Below are 20,313 nucleotides of genomic sequence, written 5' to 3'. Positions count from 1 at the left end.
TACCTGGGATTCAAGGAGAACCGCCGAAAGGAAGGTTCCCTCTCGAAGGGAGGAAAAGAAGAGGCCTCAGGGGCTGAGGGAAAGGCCGCCTCCTCGGAGCCAGGCCTCGCCTCTTTCCTGGGCGGTTGCCTGCCTTGCCTTGCCTCCCTCCTCCTCCTCTGGCCCTCCTTCCTTCCTTCCATCAGAGGAAGGGGAAAGGGAGGGAGGCAGAAAGAGCCTCAGCAACAGGGAGCTTCGCCCAATGGAAAGGAAGAGCGGGAAAGCAGACAGACAGACAGAGGTGTTTCTCTTTCTTTCTTTCTGAATGGCTCCTCTTCTGCTCCTCCATTGGCTTTTGTTGGATCCCCCTTTGCCCTTTGCACAGCTTCCCAGGAGGACTAAATGGAGGACCTTCAAAAGGGGGGGGGGAGAAATGGAGGGCATGACCAAAGAAAAGCTGTTAGCATGCTCATGTCAGGGTAGCTGGGTGAACAGAGGGCCTTCATCACAAAGGAGGACTGCTGGTCACTATCTTTGCAAGCATGTTGTTGTTCTCTACCTTCTTATGGCAACCCTAAGTGTGGTGTAGTGCTTTGAGTAGTTGAAAACAGAGTTTGATCCCCATTCAGCCAGGTAAACTCAGTAGGTGACCCTAGGCAGCGGTGACCAGATGTCCTAACTGCAAAGGAGGACAAGACGCCATAAAATGTAGGACATTCATGTAAGACACTGCAACATAAAAGCTAAAAACACTCCTATAAATGTAAATCCATGCTTCTTAGTCCTGCTCAGAATGGAGGATATTTTGGAATCCCTCCTGGACAGAAGGTTGAAATGGAGGACATGTCCTGGAAAAGAAGAATCTCTAGTCACCCCTGTCCTGGACAAGTCATGCTCTCTCAGCCTTAGAGGATGGCAGTGACAAACTCCTGCTCAACAAACTTGCTAAGAAAACCCTGTGATAGGCTTTTCGCCTTAAGGTCGCCATGAGTCAAAGGCAACTTAAAGCCATACAGCAACCAACAACTAGGCGACACTATCATGGGGCTTTCTTGGCAAGATTTGCTCAGAGGAAGTTTGCCATTGCCTTCCCCAGAGGCTGAGAGAGTGTGGCTAATTCTACAACTTGAGTATATACACTGGTAGAGACGTACACTCCCCCAGCTTGCTTCTTCAGCCCTGATTTATGTCTGCCCATTCTTATTTTTAATAGCATTTGTTTGGCCTTTAGGATTCAAGTGTCACTGATTTGCAAAAGTACATTGAGGTTAGGGATTTTTGGTGGCTAAAATTCAGTGATAGCTTATCTGTAACAATAGCACATCAATACAGTCCTTTATACATTTTGTTACCGGTATGGTATTTTTCTTCACTGTAGGAGTCTAAAGATTGAATGGTAATGATCCCATTTCTGTGAAGAAGCTCCCATGAGTTCCAGTAAGTACGTTGTTCTGAGTTTTGAAATTTATTGATAATAATTATTATAAATTCATGCAAAGTATGCATCTGCTGATTCAGAGTTATCACATGTCCTGTGGTGTTTCTGTTTTGAAGTCAGGTGTGAATAGCCAAGGACAAAATCTATTGTAAGGGGTGGTCTTAAAGCATGTATCCTCTGTTACATGTATTCTTGAGGCTAGACATATTGCATGTCCAGCAGTTGCCTTCAAAATGACCATCCAGAGGCAAACTAATATCACTCCACTGACTAGTGGTCCTAATTGATCCTGTAACTCTTTGGATATGAAGTTCCATGACCCTTTGATTCTGGTTTGAGAGTAGATCCATACAATAAACACACTTGAAATTCATACCTAGCAATCAAGAAGAAGCTAAAAGTCAAACTCCCTTTCAACTCTTGTGTGTAATAATAATTCCATATAAATTATTATGAGGTTCTTTTGTAACATATACTTTTCTATAACTTTATTCATTAATCTTATGTGTTGCTTTCTGATGCCGCTAACAAAAATTCAAATAAAACAAGTATGGTTAAAAACCAATTAAAATATTAAATAAGATCAAAAACAGAAATTTAAAATACAGTAATAAAAAATAACAGCAACCAACAACAAAGACCCCTTCAACAGTGGCAAGACATTAAATACCAAATGTCTGGCTGAATAAAAATCTTTGCCTGAAGTTGGAAAAATAACATGGGTTAAATTCCTGAGTCTGGAAGTAGCCAAAAGCACGCTCTGTGGTCCCCACCAAATTTGCCTCCAATCATGGGTTCTCTGAGAAAAGGGCAGGCTTGAATTGGACAATACATTGTTTCAAGTACCCTGCTCTTAAATTGTATAGAGCAGTGTTACTCAAAGTGGTGGTCCAAAGACCAGTGCTTCTCCCTAAGTCAGGGGTAGGCAATCTTTTTGAGCAGGGGGCCGGGTTGCTGTCCCTCAGACAACTGGGGGGCCGAAGCCAAAAAATAAATAATTAAATAATTTTTTTTAAAAATTAAACATATAAATAAACCAGGACAAATGTAGGACAAAATTTTCAAATGGAAGACACTTTTTTTAAAAAAAAATGGAGGACATGCGAAAAAATTTGCTGATTTTTTAAAAAATGTTAATATAAATGTATGTTTCTGAGGCTTCTATAGACAATTGCCCCCCAAAGGCCCCGGCGGCAATCGGCGGCAGGACTGGTCTGGGGCTGGTCCCAAGGCCTTGCCGGGCTGCATCCGGCCCACGGGCCGCAGGTTGCCTACCCCTGCCCTAAGTCATCAGTTGTTGATCCCTGAAAAGTTTCTAGGGAAGAAAGAGACAATTTTAGGTAGTCGGCAGAAATAATGGTGTCAGATTCTGGCACACTGGGAGTGGGGGGCCTGGAATAGCACATCCTCATTCAAAACCAGCACTTTGAATATAGCTCAGAAATAGATCACAAACACAGGCCATCAGCAAGAGTACTTTCAGCTCAGTGAATCTGTCATTGAGGCCACTCAGACTCTCTGAACTTGGAGACAGTAAGTAGAAACCTTAATAAACTTGCTCTTGCTTAGTATATTTTTAAAGTTAGGTCTAAATGTTGGTATTTTGATTGCTTTAGGACAAACAAAGAGAAAGTGGGAAGAAAAACTGAAGAACATTGAGGAATTAGCATCTTTGTATAAAAGAAGGCCACTCTGTGAACGTTACAAACCACAGCTCTCCAAACCATGGCAACCACCCTCTGTTTGGAAGCTGTTTCATCGGCAAACTCAAGCATTCAGTTTTGTGAAGTCTTGTAAAGAGGTATGATACTAGAATCTACTAAGCATATTGTTAGGAATGTGGCCTTGGAAGTTGCTGTTGTAGCCTTTAATGATCTACAAGTACTTTGTGTGTTTGTTTGTTTTCAAGTTTTTTTTAGTGATGCATATTACTATCAAAATACACAAAACATTATGCCACTTGGGTTATTGTGCCAGTCAGCAAATCTCAGAAGATGCAGACCCTGACCCCCAGCTCAGCATCTGCTTCAGAGGGCTGGGAAAACCTCCAGAATGGAGGCCATTGGGTGGAGAGGGAATGAAAAAGCATGTCCTATTGCAAGTCCATGAGGAAAAGAGAAAGGGAATGGAAACCTCAGATGAGTTGAATATAATGTCCTGGAAGAAGGCATGACTGGTTGGAATGCCACACTGCAATATTTTATTATAAGTCTACTTGTATATAAAAAAGAAAAAAATAGCAAAAGTAACTTGCTTATTAGATTTAGTTAAAAATGATGTTAAACACATAAAGTAATATAAAGTGTTATATATATATATATATATATCAGTATTACAAAGAAAATTGGAATGTAAATTTATGTAGTTGATGTGATCTAATGAGTAAAAACATTTGGTGGTTTAAGAACTACAAATGCTTTTGTGGTCATTTGGAAGTTCTCAACTGAAGGGAGACCATATTATATGTGTGTCTTCTTTGTTGTAGTGAATACAAAGGATTGGTCCGTCTGAGCAATTTCATTTTGATCTGATTTTTTTAATTGACATTTTATTCATATTGATGATACAGATGAACATTGTTTGACCCAGTAATCCAGTAATACTAATGTTGCTACTAAATAATGAACTATATTGTCATGGGAATGATTTTAGCGAAGATTGATTTTTGTCAGCTATCCATCAAGTATTTTTATTACAACCATGCTATTGTATTTAATTGTCTAGTCATCTTAACACAGTTAACATAATTAACAATATGAGTCTACAGTTAATTTGAGTGACTGGTTTTGTTTTTTAACCAGTGGGATAACTACATCAATTACTATACCTGCATTTACCCTCCATTTATAACAATACTACTGCATTGGTTTGTGGGTTGATATTGTATTTCTATTAAATACGTGGGCATAGTATTAGGTTATTGTAACTATATGGTATTGTTGCTTAATTATTGCGGGCCTCTTTCTCTTTCCTTTTTTGTTTGTTTGTTTTTATATTTTTAATAACAAAGGAGGGAGGTTACCTCTCTAAACTAACAACATAACTACAGAGAATTGCTTTCCTTGTGACATTTCTTGTGTTTTCTTGTCTACTTGACCTATATCCATATATTATAGTAATGGTAAAATACCTTTCATTGAAACTGAGAGAAAGCAGCTAATGGATTCTAAAGCATTTGACAGGCTTTATGTTAAATTCATATTGCTCCATAAAACAACTGCAATCTGTTCACTTCTGCAAACAAAGGAATAAGCTTGCAAAAATGTAGTTTCCTCAGTATGTCGTGGCAAATGGAATGGAAAATCCTTGCTTTGGCAGGTCACTAACTATTGAATAAGTGCATCGTCCAGTTGTTTTCTTTGCCCACAGAGAATTGTTACCTTTACCAACCTTTCCTTGCATGTTGCGTTTCTGTATTACCTCTAGGCTGTAAAGGAACCTGCTGGAAGCCAAGCATAATGTTGGAATTAAAAACTCTAGTTTGTTGCTTTAAATTGTTGATTGAGAATAAGTTACTAATTTTTGACATTATTATGTTTAAAGGATGTTCATGTATTTGCTTTGGAAAGGAGTGCTTCAAACAAGCAAAGGTTTTATCTCGTGACAACCTATGCAGAGCTTTGGTTTTATTACAGGTAAGTATCTAAGAGTGAAAAAAAAGGGGGAGGGGAAATACCTACTTGGCTATAATTTTATGGGTATGGAATGCAAAGCTATGTATGTTTACTTGGAATCTACTGTTTTGATTCAAGTAAATTTGCATTGGATTACAGCCTTTGCAAAGGTTGGGCATGTGTGGAGAGGGTAGCAGCCATTTTTAACCTGGCGCAAGTATAAGTGACTTCACATCTCTTCTGGTTTTGTTTGTTGCTCATTTTTGTTTGTTTTTGTTTGTTTTTTGGTTTTGCAAATTTGTAGGGTCTGAGCGTTGTGGTGGCCAAAATGTCATGTTCTGTGTCACTTTAGAGCTATTTGGGGAGTTTGAGGGCCAAATCAAGCCTAAATTTCATTTTTTAAAAATGGTGGTGGTGGAGGCTGGTGGCTTTAGGGGTCACACTTATCCCACTTATGCCTTACAATGTATACATCATTGTTTTCATTAGGGTGATGGATTATAATGCCGTTTATCATTCATTGTTAAATTAGACTGAAACGCAGTATAGTTCTTAGAACACAAATCTTTCTATAAAGATTGTAATGACTCTGCTCCATCTATGAGTAACTTTAACTTCTTCAACTGGGGTTTTTTTAAGGAGTTTTGTGTGTATAGAATTATGTTATCAGTATGGACTTTGGCCCCATTCTCATTTTTGCTGATATGGCATTATGATTTCTAATCTTATTATTATGCTAGCACAATTTTGTTTTCTGGAGAATACTGCCTTGCTGGTCTTATAAATCTTGGGCTTCTATAGTCAATCCCATTAAAAGGAACATAGGCTCTTTAGTTTTAACTACAGTAGCATAATTACTATTATTTTCTTAACCTAGCAAACATCGTGAAACAAGTCTTATGCATTCTTATGAAGTTATTCCAGAAACTGCTGTTTGCAAACTTTACTTTGATTTGGAATTCTACAAACCAGCAAATCAAGGAGCTGATGGGAAACAGATGGTAGCAGACTTAATGGAGGTATTTTTCAAAGAAACAGAAATATAGGTTTATATATTAGGGAAAGTATCCTCACAGTAGCAGGTAAGTAATGGAATAAGCTGCCAAAGGTGGCTGTAGGATCATTTTGGAATTTTAAAAATGCTATACTAGTATTTACTGCCTTTATGTCTAGAATGTTAATACTGCAGGACCCACTTATATCCTTTCCAGTCTGTGTACTCAAGAACCAGTATTGTGAGGGCATGTAAGAGTAAATAAGAACAACATTGGTTCAACCTCTGTATTAAATATCAGATACCTTCAGGTACTAAATTCCAATAAGTATATTTATTTATTTTCATCAAAATGGAATGCATAGTCTTGTGCAAATAATTTTGGGGAGGGGGGTAATGAAAACTGAAACATTGTGAGTACACTGGAAAGTATTGCTGCTGCTTGTGAGTTTACAATACTGTGTAAGCATTGTCATGCATACTGGCAAGATAAAGTTCTGAGTAGATCGAAGGATCAGTAATGAGAGGAATACACTAATGGAGTGGGTATGAGGCCTGAAGTACCTCAAATAATGCTTGGTACCTGATTTATGTGATAATTTCATTTTAGCAATATTATTAGAGAGAGTCATCCCATGTTAGGTGGATTGGGTGAGATATGAAAGATCATTTCCCCCATCCTTATTCCTCACTTTAAACTGTAAACTTTGTAAACCCACTCCTAAAGTTTAGAAGACCCTCCGAAGCAGCATTTTATGAAACCCAAGAAGCTGCTGCTTGAAGAATAGACTGACAACCCATCTCCCTCATACATGTGGCCAAAATGTGAAAGTAAGCATCATTGAAATTGAGTGACAATGGCTTTTATGGCACATGACATATTTTATACTCTTCACCCTGTTTTAACACATGTCTAAGTTTTTGCAACCATGATTTAAATACATAAAATATGTTTATGGGCAAACCGTGACAAACTATTAGAGGAGTGACATTATGTCTTTTTCAGTTTGTTTGTAAACAGTTAGATGAACACTATGGAGTAAAATGTTCAGCTGAAGATATTTTGAATTTGGATTCGAGTACTGAAGAAAAATTTAGTTGCCATTTAATATTTCAGCTCCACAATGCTGCATTTAGGAATAACATTCATATAGGTAAGTATAAATATGTTTCACATGTATGCAAATCTGTGGTCTGCAATAAGTGAAGATGAAATGCGTCATGTTCTGATTATCTTATGACTAAAAACTGAACTGTGAGGAAATCAGTATTCATGCACTGAGAGACTGTTGGAAGGAACAGAGGCAGCCTATATGAGAATAATGCTGGACTTAGGGGCCGAACAGACGGCCCCAAAGGGGCAGATTGGGGCTGCCCAGGAGCTGCTTACCCCAGAGCTGTTGCACGCACACATCATGGTCCCAATCCGCCCTGCCACTGGCCCAAATAGCAGTGGAAAAGATCTGTTCCTATTTGGGCTGGGAAAGGGCCACCTTAGGCGGCCCCGGCACAATCCCAGGGCAGCTTCAAGTTGCTTGGGGCGTGCGGCATCAAAACACCAGCCCTCCGGAACAGTTTGAAGCCACCCCCATCTGATTGGCTTTGGGGAGTCTTGGTGGCGTACAGTGTCAAAACAGCACAGCCCCAAGCTGCCCAGAAGCCGGTTTTTACAGCCGGTCTGTTTCGGCTCATAATCTTCATTGAAGTAAAATGGGAGAATGGACATGTGGAGATAGAAGAACTACTAATAAAAGGCAAAAAAAGAAGAAAAAAGAGCTGAATTGATAGGAATAATGAAGGAGAAATAAGAAAGAGAAGCCTGGAACCAAAGTTCCATTCACTGACTTAAAAAGCATTTTGAATCAACACAGGAAGAGGGGAATGTGCTAGGCCACCTTATCAAGTTTTGCCATGCTTCTTACATAGGAACTTTGAACAAGAGTGTCTCCCCCACATGAGCACTCTCCACAAGACTAGGAATCTTGACTGATTCACAGTCAGGGAGTTGTGAGTATATAATGGGAGTTGTGAGTATATAATAGTCACATATAGGCCCAGAGGAAATTCTCCTGTTTAGATTCATCCATGATAGGACAATGATGGAACAGGAGCAAGACTAACTGCCCCCTTTTGCATTTTAATTGAACATGCTTTGTAAATTAGTGAATGGGAAAACAATGTCTAAGAAACTTAAGAAGGGAAAAGAGAATGGAACATCAAATGCCTTCATTGTTGTACATCTAGCTATGGCCACTTCTCCAGCGCCCTCCCCAGGACACTAAATTGCCTGAGGGGTTTGACGTTGTATATCAGAGGTAGCAATAGCCGTCTCTAAGTGGTTTATGAGTGTAAGCCAGTTGCCCCCAACAAGCGGAGTACTCATTTTAGCAACCTCAGAAAGATGCTAGGCTGAGTTGACCCTGAGCCTCTGGCTGGAATTTAACTCATAACCTTGTGGTTTGTGAGTGAGTGGCTGCAGTACCAGCATTTAACCACTGCGCTACCAGGGCTCCTAGGCAGTGAGTTCCTTCCTCTGCAATGATGAAAAAAGTACATGTGTGGTGACAGGATGCTACCCTATGAAGCAAAGGCAATGTGGTGTAATGATTTGAGTGTTGGACCATGCCTCTGGAGACCAGGACTCAATTCCTGCTCAACCATGGAACCCACTGGGTGACCTTGGGCAAATCACATGCTCTCAGCCCTAGGGGAAGGCAATGGCAAGCCTCCTCTTAAAAATCTTGCCAAGAAAACTCCATGATAGGGGCATCATAAGTTGCAAATGACTTGAAGGAACACAACACACACACTGCCCTATGAGTTGCTTGCATATTGGGAACAAATTTTCAAGTATTCTTTACATCTGTTTTCATATATGCTAATTCTCTTGCTCTGTGCCACACTCCCATGTATACTGCTTTCTGAGGGTGTAGCCCTAAAGATTACCTAAAATACTTTAAAAATAAAGCAAATGAAGGTGTGAGCTACTGTATATTCTGTATGTACCCATTGCAAAATTATGTCCTTTTGAGGGGAACTGTGACCAGCCCAAGATTTCTACACTGACTTCATGAGTGAGTGAAGATCTGAACCACAGTCCATGTGCCATAAGCATGATATCAGATAGGCCTCCCCTGAACTAACATTTATGAATGATATCCTAAGACCATTTCTTCCTGTAACATCATCTTCCTCTCTCTAGTTTTATCTGTTCTGTTTATTTAACATCTCAAATTCACATTTCACACTTTTAAATTACACAATGTTTTAACAAAGATGATGATTGCTGTGATCAACTTAGGTATACAACCCAGGACAAATTGACCTTAGACAGTTACATACCTAACAGTGTGGAATAATTTAGCAGTGTGAACAATTAGCAATTAAACAGAACATTTCTGATTCTAATTGAAATTACTTCTGATTCTTTCTTTTTTTTTTACTTTTTGCTTTCTAAATCACCTGAAATAGCTAAAAGCTATGGGTTAAACTCATTAAAAATAACATTGCTAAACTCTTAGCCTGAGCTACCTCACTTGGAGTTTCTTATTCTTGTTTATATAGTTTCAGTTTCCAAGCTGCTTTAGGCTGCAATCCATTTCCCACTTACCTGGTGGTAAACTTGACTGAACTCACTTCTGAAACAAACTGAGCAGACATGTACAGGGTTGAACTTGAAGTCTGCATCTTCACCTGTTCCTAAAAATTGACATGGTTTGGCAAAGACTGTATGACATGTTTCTTGCAGTACAAAGGATGGTATTTGTAGATTCTGTACATACTTATGTATAAGTCTAGAAATTTTAGTCAAAAAATTGACCCCAAAAAACTGGGTCGACTTATCCACGGGTCGATGTAAGTATTATAGTTTAACTCTTATATGTGTAAAAAAAAAAAAGAAACATCCCTTTTCTGATGTGAGTGGTAAAAGGTGAGAGCTTAGTCCACCCTGGGAGCACCAAAAAGAAGTGTGGATCCTCTCTACTTTCTCATCTGTCCAGTCTTTAGGATCAGCTGGAATTTTCTAAGTTCTTTGGCATCATTTCCCTTTATATCATCCCTTACATCCTTTGTTGCATGCCCTTAAGTTTTACCCTTGACTTATCCATGGGTCATCTCAAAATCCATAATTTTGGCCCCCAAATCTACCCTCGACTTATACATGAGGTCGATTTATAGTTGAGTACTGTATTTACAGTACTTCTATGCATTTGTTGCATGTTCGACTACTACATGGAGGAGCATGGGAAGACACTGCTTTTAATAAAATAAGTTGGACAAAGACATTTGCACTATTGGGAAATCTTTCTGTTTTGTTTGCTTTTTAAACTACTTGATGTGGTATTTCTCAGGCACTGTCAATTTTTAGATTTTAAATATTTTGTAACAGGAGATGGTAGATTCTTTTGTAATAGTGCCAGTTTTGCAAATGTTGCCTTACTCAATATTTTCCTGTTCTTTTTTCCTCTCCAAGGTAACTTTTTAAGATCAATTCTACAACCTGCTGTTCTTTTAACTAAGAATAAAGACGCAGTAGTTCTAGAAAAACAGATACTGTGTGTTTCTCAGTCTTACAAAGCTACCACCGATTTACCCAAGTGTCTTGAAAACCAGACTGTCTCCAAGAATGTGTCTCAAACTTGTCAACTTAATTCACAGAGGACACTGGAAAAGGGGGCATCACAAAGGAAAGAAAACACAGATCTATCTTTTCTGATATTAAATGGTAAACAGGGAGGAAAACAACTATTTGTAGATCTTGGTAAATATAAATACATATTTCATCCATAACTGTGTTAATACTATTTTCAATTGCATGCAGAAAATGGAAAATTTTTGTAGAGGTGACAGGGTCATCAGTCTGCTATGATGTTAACTTTTGTACATTCATGTACCAAGTTCAGACTGTGTGGATGAGAATATGTGGTTCAAGGAGCCTCTTGGCTATTAATTGATTATCCATACCCTGAAGCAATTTTTGAAATTATTTAGATGCTTAAATATTTCTGAATCCTACTGGTTCTAAATAACACTGGGTGCTAAAAATGTGATCCTGGTCCATGTCTCCCTGATGGATAACACTGGATGTGAGTAACTCTTGACATGGAAAGGCAGCCCCCAAGGGAGAGAAGAGGCACCATATTGGAATGGAGGATCTAGCAAGCGATTATCCCAGTTTTCCCACAACATATATTTAAAAAGCTATATGAATACTGTATATGTTTTCCATATATTGTTATAAACTTGTTCCCTCCTTATCCAGTGTTGTTGAATATTTTTCCATTTGTGCAGACATGATATGAACAGGATCTATGAGAAGTGAAAGCCACTACATGTGTGCTAGACCTTTGCTCTTCCTGGCTTATTAAATAGCTAAAGAGGGATTGACTTGAAATGGGTGAATGGTGTAGTCAGTGCTTCCCTTCAGCTTGCCTAAAGGAAGCAGTTGTGAGGCATTGGTTAAAAAAAAACATCCCTATATAATGGATAATTATCAACCAGTGTCCAACATGCAGTCTTTGGGCAAGATATTGGAGTATGTGCTGGCCTCCCAACTCCAGGGGTTACAAAGGATGATCATATTGATTTCAATTTGGCTTCAGGCCTGGTTATCGGATGGAGACAACCTTGGTTGTCTTGGTAGACCACTTATGCAGGAAACTGGACAGGGAGAGTGTGTCTCTGCTGGTTCTGCTGGACCTTTCACCAGCTTTTGATATCATCAGCCATGGCATCCTGGGCTGCCTTGTTGGGACTGGTACTGTTTCCCAATGGCTTTGTTCTTTACTAGAGGGTTGAACCCAGGTGGTGGTGTGGACGACTCCTGTTTAACCCTCTGGCCATTGACCTGCAGGGTTCCTCAGCTGTTTTGTCCTCCATACTATTTAATATATTGTGAAACCAATGGGGGAGGCCATCCAGAATTTTGGGATAGGGTGCCATCAACATTTAGGTGACACCCAGTTCTACTATTCTTTTCCACTCGAATTCGAAGACACTATCTTAATTATAAACTGGTGCTAATAATCAGTAATGGACTGGGCAAATGTGAACAAACTGAAATGTAATTTGAGATTAGGGATTCAGCCTGTTAAATGGGTTACATCCCTTCTCAAGATGCAGGTGCAGTTTGGTTGTACTGGACTTTGATTTTGGAGGCCCAGCTTTATGTAGTGGTCAGGACTGCTTTTGCACATTGAAAGCTTGTGTGCCAAATTCATTCTTCTTAGCAGCTGCCCTTAGACTTTAGAACTCTCTTCCTAGGGAGGCCTGAATGACCTTCCTACTATCCTTATGTCAGAAGACCTTTGTATTCTGACAGGCTTTTAAAACAAATTTAGTTTTAAAGTTTAAAAGAATGTGTTGGGGGGGGGGTGCTGTATTGTTTTAGAACTGTTTTGAATTGTTTTCTGTCTTTTTAATTGCATATTATTTTTGAACTCAAGATTTAAATTATTTTAATGTGATGTTGTGAATAGTTTAATTATTTATTAATGTAGACCTTTTCTGTATGTTTTAACTGCATTGTTCTTTTAAATTGTAACCTGCTTTGAGTCCCAATTTTGAGAGAAAGTTAGGTTACAAATAAATATTATAAATAATAATAATAATGTGTAGGGGTTTTGGAAAGGATAAAAATACTAATTTGGTAAATTAATATTGTCTAATACTAAATTACCCCAATAAGTAAAGTAATTCCTCAAAGGCAGATTTCAAAAGTTAATCTGAAGTGTTCAAAATCTAGAGAAAAGTTAATTTCTGAAATGTTATTAAACTTGAATGTCTCTGTTCCTGGAAGGTCTAGTTTCACTTTTCATATTCAGAGTTCTGCAAGATTGAGGGAAACTATCCAATAGTTTAAGCATAATTAATGAGGTTGAAAAGCAGTGCTTCTAAAATTACTTAATAGTTGGATTGGCATATGGTTCATCAGTTGCAAAAACTGCAGGCAGTTGAACATAAATCCAGTAACTCTATCTTTCTTTAGGGGTTTATACTAAGAATAGAAATTTCCGATTATACAAGTCATCAAAAGCAGGAAAATGTGTTGTCCTGGATATTGCGGAAGACAACAAATTTATTCCTAAACCTGTAAAGAATTCTTCCATAGAAGAACAGTACTTTTTATCCTCTTTGATCTGTAATGTAAGGTAACAGTAATTTCACTTTTTAAAGATTATTATTTTTCTAATTCTTTTTAATGTTAATTGAGGATGTCATTACTTTACTTATAACAGAAACAAGCCACTACATGTATGCCAGTCACCATTTGATCTTTTTAAATCATGAAGGATTTGAAACACATTTGCTTTGTGACGTCTTAGCAGGTTGTGACTATGCTAAAACTTCCTGAAAAGGATGTCTCCCTCTTTGAAGCTGTGATTGTTTCCAGATAGCCTTTTATTGTACAACTGAACTGATTCATTCACATAATTTTACAAGGGTCTGTGACTTAACTGTCTTTTCATACTGCAAACAAATAAACACCTATCAAGTAGCTTCAGATGTTCTCTGTCCACAAGTATAAATGAAAAGTTTCTCTTCCACACACCCCTTTTGCATATTTGCCTCTGTCATTTTATCAGTGATTCCTGTGTTTGTTTCTTCAAACAACTGGAAGAAACTAAAGTTGGCCCTCTGTACGCACAGATTCTTTATCCCCAAATTCAACCATCCACGGTTAGAAAATATTCCAAAAAGTATAAATTCCCCATAGCAAACCTTGATTTTGCCATTTTTATATAAGGACACCATTATTATTATCACAGGATGTTGGATAGTTGGGGAAAATAAGGTTTGAGACTCTTTTTCAATCCATTATTTCTTCTTTTTTGATCAGATATTCAAATTGTTTAAAAATTCTGACTTTTGACAACCCAGAGGAGTCGAGAGAAAAGTCTGTCTGTTTAGATGGTGATGTCACTAATGAATATCTAGGTAATTCTATTAAACTGAAACTTTGTTATACAGTACTATTTTTGGCATTGCAAAACGTTATTTTATCATCTGGCTTTGAAAATTTCAATGATTTGAATTGTGGAATGCTTTGTCTCTAAATGTACTCCTTAAAAAGAGCCCTTGCATCAAACTTATTTATTAAGTACTCTAACATGTCTACTGTCAGTTTAACATTTTGGAAGCTTATGGCAAGTAACTGGTTAAGTCATCTTTCATAGAAATGAAATTTGTTATTTGAACAAGACTAGCAGCTAACAACCGTTTATACTGTACATAGGTAGTGTTGATAATACTAGATATAAAAAATAAGTTAGATATCTCTACTTTTTAGTATATTTAAACTTACTGTTTAAAAAGAAGCATATACCAATGCATTGTGATTGTTTGTGAGTTGTGAATGTCCCCGATAGCCTTAGCACAACAGAATGAGATCAGACAAGGTAGCAGCTCTTACTCTGTAAGAGTCTTTTTTATCAAGAAAAAGAAGTTGTAGTTAGGTCCATAATAGTGTTCATGTTACTTCTCAGTTTGTATGGACCCATGGAAGAAAAAAGTTAATATATTCTCTCTTTCTTATAGACTCCATAAGGGGATACCATTGTTCCCCATATCCAGAAATTGATAACTTTGTCCTTTCCTTAATCAGTAAAGACAACATTAAAGGAGGTAAGGGTTGTTGTTTTTTTATGTCCAGTAGGTAGTTTTAAAAATTTTGAAGTTATATTTTTAAAAGCCTATTTCCCCCCAGGAATAAGAAGATGGAATTATTTTAGTCTTGAACAGCTTCTTGTGTATGACATCATGAACTATCGCTGGTGTAGGAATATTGGCAGAGCTCACAAAAGTAACAATATAATGTATGTACCCTTTCATAATTTCTTTTTGATACATTTTGGTAATTCTAGCAATACCATTTTATTAAATGTATATAAATATGCATAAAACGATAATTTTCTGCCAACAGGGACAGATATTAGCAATACTCTCACAAATAATGGGTTCTAGTTTTAATGCAGCATCTCAATTTACCAACATGAACATCTGAAGTGTAATCTGTACACGTATTTTCAGTATACACTCATCCCTCCACATTTGCTGGGGTTAGGTGTACAGGATATCCCATGAAAGCGAAAGAAAACACAAATAAATAAACAGTAGTTTTTGACCTGAGACAACACCTCTCTAGGAATTTTTAGGTCCTCCAACAGAACTGTGTGGTCAACACCTGCCAGAATATGACCATAGAACTATGTTGCAGAGCCTACAAATGCCTAGAGAAGTGTTTTCTGTAGGAATCTTTAGGTCCTCCAGTGCAGTCCTATGGTCAACTTCCAGCAGAATTTCTCTGGAGGACCTAGAGATTCCTAGAGAGAGGATATTAATCAAAGCCACAAAAGTCAAAACTGCAAATGTTGAGGGCCAAGTCTATTTATTTTTTAAAAAGCACTATGTGTTTTAAAATCCGAGTGTATTTATTTTTTAAACAGACTACACGTTTTAAAATCCCATATCAGCTCTTTAAATTGGAATACATATAACATTTATGTGCAATACAATTGTATACTGTATAGCTAAGCTTTGATGTATAGCAGAATGTAGTATGGGCTCTATCCCAAAATAATGCTCCTACTGTTCATCTTACTCCCACCCAGTTATTACCAACTGTCCTCCCTCTCCCTAACCACATTTTTCTTGGATGCAGGAAGACTACCATTTATACTTGTATGTAAGTAAAGAAATTTAGGTCAAAAATTGACCCAAAAAATGGGTCGACTTATACATGGGTCAATATGGTACTTGACCTGAGCCTCCCCAGCCGGGCTGCCTCTGCAAGGGACAGCACAGCTGGGGAGAAGCTGGGAAGGGTGACCAATCGCCCTGCAGCCTCTCCCCAGCTGGCTCCCTGCCTCCTGAAGTCTGACCCTTGACTTATCCACAGGTCATATCAATGCCCATAATTTTGGCCCCAAAGGTTGAACTCAACTTATACATGAGGTTGACTTATAGTCGAGTATGTATGATAGATTCCACTGTAAGCAATTATTTTTGGCTTTTGAGTAGCCTGGGTACAGTTCTGTACTTAGCCATATATGTTTATTGATTAATAGAACTGGATGGTACCTAACCTGAAAGCTGGGCAACATTGCTTGATTGGAAGTAGGGGTGAAATATTTGGATCGGTAGCATTAATCAGTGTAACACTATGCATAAATCCTTGGAGCACTGTATTGAAAGTGTGACAAGGAGACCTATTTGTATATACTTCTCATTAAATCAGGCTGGAGATGTCCAGATTTTTATTAAATACTTACAAATAGGTCAGTCAATATGTTAAGAACAGTTGGTAACAAAGTTTTTTATTTTTATGCTTATTATACTTTTATACTTACTGTATTAATTCAAAGCAGAGATAAGGAATATAGCAATTAAATCATTTTGCACTGATTGCCACTTAATCTTATTTGTATTTCAAGGATTATAATCGATTTAAAACATGAGAATTGGTATCAAAAATGTCATGACCCTATTTGCAGAGCACAAAACTTCAAATCAGAATGTGAGTCCTTTTATATAACCTACAATATTTCAGGTATTGCTTTTATATACATTATAACTAATATAAGCTCACTTCTGTATGTGACAGGTTTTCCATTACCAAGTGAAGTATGCCTCCCATTCCTTTTCAAAGAGGTATGATTTGCTTAATATTGAAATACTTTATTTATAGCCTAGGCATGACCTAAGTAAACAGCTTAGTAAGTGAAGGATATATAGATAAAAAATGAACAAGCATCAAAGAAGAACCTGTAATTTAGCTTCTAAATAAAGCTAAGATCTTCTTAGCACTGCCTTTAAGCAATAGTTTACTGTAATTTTTCACAAATGCACATAAATTTAAATTTATTCTACAATATGTTTTCATCCTGCCATAAGTTAACTGCCACAAATCCCTGTTTTTAAGAAAAGGCAGGGTTAAATAATAATGATAATATTTCAATAATTCAAAAATATATTGCATAGCAGCAGGGATGTTGCAGATTTCTGTTCAGGTATGCTTTATTTCAAGTCAAAACCTGTTGTGGTTTGCATTCCAATAGCTGCCACGAGCAGACCCAAATATGAGAGGAGATACATCTTACCTTTCTTCAGTATGTGCAGTGAATGGAGAATTACAATTTTAACAAGGTTCCATCTGTTACAAATAGCATTACAGGGTAAACAATATTAGTTATGTCACTTCACACACACCCCCACCATCTTGAAGTGACAGGAATGCATCTCTTAATCTGTAAAACAATCAGTCCAGATAAATGTGTGAACTGGATCAGAATCATATTAGAAGACAGGAAAGTTCTACATATTATATCATCACTTGTATGATATAATATAAAATTAATACTGAACATACACAGTGGTCCCTCCAAATTTGCTTGGGCTAGGGGAGAAGGACCCCTGTGAATGTGGAAAAACTGCAGATAAAAAACACATATTATTTTTACCTTGGAAAACACCTCTAGGAATCTCCAGGTCCTCCAGTACAACTGTGTGGTCAGCATCTGCCAAAAGTTGATCACAGAATTATGCTGGAGGAGCTACAAATGTCTACATCCTTTTCTCTAGGAACCTTTAGGTTCTCCAGCACAACTCATATGCTCAACTTCTGGCAGAGTTGTGCTGGAGGACGTGGAGATTCTTAGCGAGAACATATTAAGCAAAACTGCAAATAATCAAATCCATAAATGTGGAGGGCAAACTAACCAAGAGCGAGCCTCATACACTTGAAAATCTTTTAACAGAAGAGTGGGAATCATGTAGCCCTCTAGATGTGACACTGTAACTCCTAGCATTCCTCTCATTGCTTATTCTGTTTAGAGCCGCTGGGACTTGATATTCAAGATCTGAAAGCTCCCCCACCCCTACAATACAGCCAACTGGCTGAGTTTCTTGGGACTTGGCTAATTCCTATCCAACTGTGTTGCTCTATAATACATTGGGCAGGTTGTAAACAGCTTCTAACTTGCACATGCCTTTAAATGCTAAAATATGTAGGATTGAAGGTTTTGCAATTACTGCATGCAGTACTTGTTGGAGATTTTGCCAGTGGGTTTTGTAAAGCAGGTCAGGTATGACAAACCTGAAGGTGCAGAAATCTAAGGCATGGTGTTGGTTGCTGTATGGAAAATACAACTTGAAAGAATATATTAATCATTTAGAAAATCTTGGCAAAGTAATCACAACTGTATATTAATGTTGAGATAATTGTTTTATTTGAAGGATGAAGAATATGAATATATAATGGATGAAAATGGAAACATTGAAGAAAAATTCAAAATGTATAACCATACTCCATGCTTGTCAGACAGCACATTTTTAACTATGTTACACCAAACAAGTGAACCAAATACCACAAAACGGTCAAGCATTGAATGGGATGATGAGAGTGATATCTTTTTTTTGGAAGCTGCTGAAGATGTGGAACTAGCTGAGGCTGCTGATACTTTTCAGCCTCAGAGGAACTGGAGCGTAGATGAAATACCTGATGAGCTCCTAGTAGAAGCTTTAAAAAACCATGAAGTCAGTGAAATCAAGGAATAAGTCTGTTTAGTACATTAAGCATGGCTGAATAAAGAATGCACTTAGCTGTTAGTGAATTAGCAGCAGTCAAACAAGCTAACCGAACAATTCAACCTTTCTTAAGAGTGCATGATGGTATTATTTCCTAGAACAAATGTTTACTGTGGCTACTAATGATAGGCAGCTTTTTAGAAGCATTTGCATTTTATGACAGAAATAAGTGTTTCATTAAACAACTACCAGTAAATCAATCAGAGATACTGGTTCTCTTTTAATTCTCAAAAGTTACACAATACAGTGAAAGGTTCAAATGACAGACTTACAGTATCATTGTGTACAAAACACATAATATCAAGTTCTGTACAGAGTACTAAATACATTTTTTAAAAAAAGAAACTTTAAATAATATTTGGAAGAAATCTGTATTGAGGAAATTTTGGAGTGTAGCCATATTTCAGATAACATATTCAAATATCCATCTTTAACTGCCTTTCATGAAATTTAGAATTATAGAGTTAGTTACCTGATAGAACTGTGATGAACATTTGCTTTTCATTTTAACTGTTTTTTCTGTAAAAATTTTTTAAAAAGCCAATATTTCTAGTGATAAAATATAAAAAATAAGGTAGATAATGGTAAACATTGTATTAGCTGTGAGTTTTAAAAAGCACCTTAATATACTAAGAGTAAAAATAAATGGGATAAACCACACAAAGTGCCATTTCTGAACTCTACAGTAGCAGGTCTTCATTTTTTGTAGAACTGTTGCTCTTATACAATAGATCTTTAAACATTCATTAGCAATGGTTAAGTGCCTGCCAGGAGGATACCTTGCTTCATATGGGATGCTTCCTGGTCTTCCCCACAGCCAACAAATTCTTTTCCCCTTCTTCTTATAGCAGGAAAAAATGATAACTTGCCATTAGATAAAGCAGCAAATGATGGGATAAACTATTGAGGTCCCTTCCTCCAAGTAAAATAGATAAACAAAGAGTTTCTGAAATTTAGTTGATCTGGCCTACTTCCTGTTTGCTTTTGCCTTTATTTGGTATTTGACAGTGTTTATTCTTTATAGTAAGTTATGCTGGGGCCAAAATTCAATTGTCAGTCTCATCTACATAGATCTCTTTCTTGAATGACAAATTAAAAGTTATGGAAATTCCATTAAGACAATATATCTACTGTCACTGGGACTAGCAATTGGAGTTATGCTTAAAATTACCAACTTTACAACATGTAACAGTTTATTAGATTTTAGTCTCTATGGAAATTGGTGGCAGTATAGGATGTAGTTCACATTATGTGTGACTAATTCTTTTTCTGCAAATTTAAAGCTTGTTGTAATTTTGTGTTGATATTTCGAAAGTGACCTTCAGCTCCTAAAATTCTTTGAGATTCCACCAGAAGCGCAGGAAGGCTGGAAATGCCATACTACAAGGGGAAAAAGGAAACAGAAAGAAATATTGATAATTAAATGTAAAGGCACACTATTCTAAAGTGAAGAGAAGTAATATACAACATGTGATGCTAACCCCTTACACTATCAGACCAGAGGCAGAAGTCACATGATATTTTTCTGGTACCATCATGAGGACTCCAGTCCCCTGTACCTGCAGCTGTCTACATGGTAGACATGGATTTCCCATTTGTACTGCAGAAGAATGAGCCTTTATGGTAAATAACCTAAGCTTCATTCTCTGGCTATTAAAGAGGAGCAATCCATGACATGTATGATATACCCAAGCACTTACCTT

General features: G+C 37.3%; 3 protein-coding genes across 11 annotated transcripts in view; 1 reads left to right on the top strand and 2 right to left on the bottom strand.

Moving 5' to 3' along the window:
- LOC149312796 (caspase-3-like) overlaps positions 1-123 on the bottom strand; it is a 20,161-nt gene extending 20,038 nt beyond the window's left edge. Inside the window, exon 1 of one of the 2 annotated variants that reach the window (XM_089525405.1) lies at positions 4-123. The gene's annotated coding sequence lies outside the window, so the exon portion shown is untranslated. The remainder of the gene's footprint in view (positions 1-3) is intronic. The other variant, XM_089525404.1, reaches the window with a different exon arrangement.
- The window catches only part of LOC149312795 (DNA-directed primase/polymerase protein-like), a 20,277-nt gene extending 1,234 nt beyond the window's left edge, over positions 1-19,043 (top strand). For 2 of the 3 annotated variants that reach the window (XM_089525387.1, XM_089525386.1), the window contains exons 2-14: positions 1,358-1,416; positions 3,034-3,218; positions 4,961-5,052; positions 5,909-6,050; positions 7,032-7,179; positions 10,500-10,787; positions 13,014-13,176; positions 13,866-13,963; positions 14,564-14,650; positions 14,733-14,841; positions 16,459-16,541; positions 16,629-16,675; positions 18,260-19,043. In XM_089525387.1, coding sequence (XP_089381513.1) covers positions 1,407-1,416; positions 3,034-3,218; positions 4,961-5,052; positions 5,909-6,050; positions 7,032-7,179; positions 10,500-10,787; positions 13,014-13,176; positions 13,866-13,963; positions 14,564-14,650; positions 14,733-14,841; positions 16,459-16,541; positions 16,629-16,675; positions 18,260-18,580 — 1,773 coding nt within the window. In that variant the 5' untranslated portion in view covers positions 1,358-1,406 and the 3' untranslated portion in view covers positions 18,581-19,043. Of the gene's footprint in view, positions 1-136; positions 276-1,356; positions 1,417-3,033; positions 3,219-4,960; positions 5,053-5,908; positions 6,051-7,031; positions 7,180-10,499; positions 10,788-13,013; positions 13,177-13,865; positions 13,964-14,563; positions 14,651-14,732; positions 14,842-16,458; positions 16,542-16,628; positions 16,676-18,259 lie in introns of those variants that run through there. The other variant, XM_089525385.1, reaches the window with a different exon arrangement.
- LOC149312794 (centromere protein U-like) overlaps positions 18,978-20,313 on the bottom strand; it is a 23,683-nt gene continuing 22,347 nt past the window's right edge. For all 6 annotated transcript variants that reach the window (XM_089525395.1, XM_089525392.1, XM_089525397.1 and 3 more), the window contains one exon: positions 18,978-19,990. In XM_089525395.1, the coding sequence (XP_089381521.1) occupies positions 19,868-19,990 (123 nt within the window). In that variant the 3' untranslated portion in view covers positions 18,978-19,867. The remainder of the gene's footprint in view (positions 19,991-20,313) is intronic.

Source organism: Sceloporus occidentalis, unplaced genomic scaffold (genome assembly GCF_023333645.1).
Source record: "Sceloporus occidentalis isolate IW3139 unplaced genomic scaffold, rSceOcc1.0.p SCAF_5, whole genome shotgun sequence".
Taxonomy (NCBI): Eukaryota; Metazoa; Chordata; class Lepidosauria; order Squamata; family Phrynosomatidae; genus Sceloporus; species Sceloporus occidentalis.
This window is presented reverse-complemented; position numbering and strand designations above follow the sequence as displayed.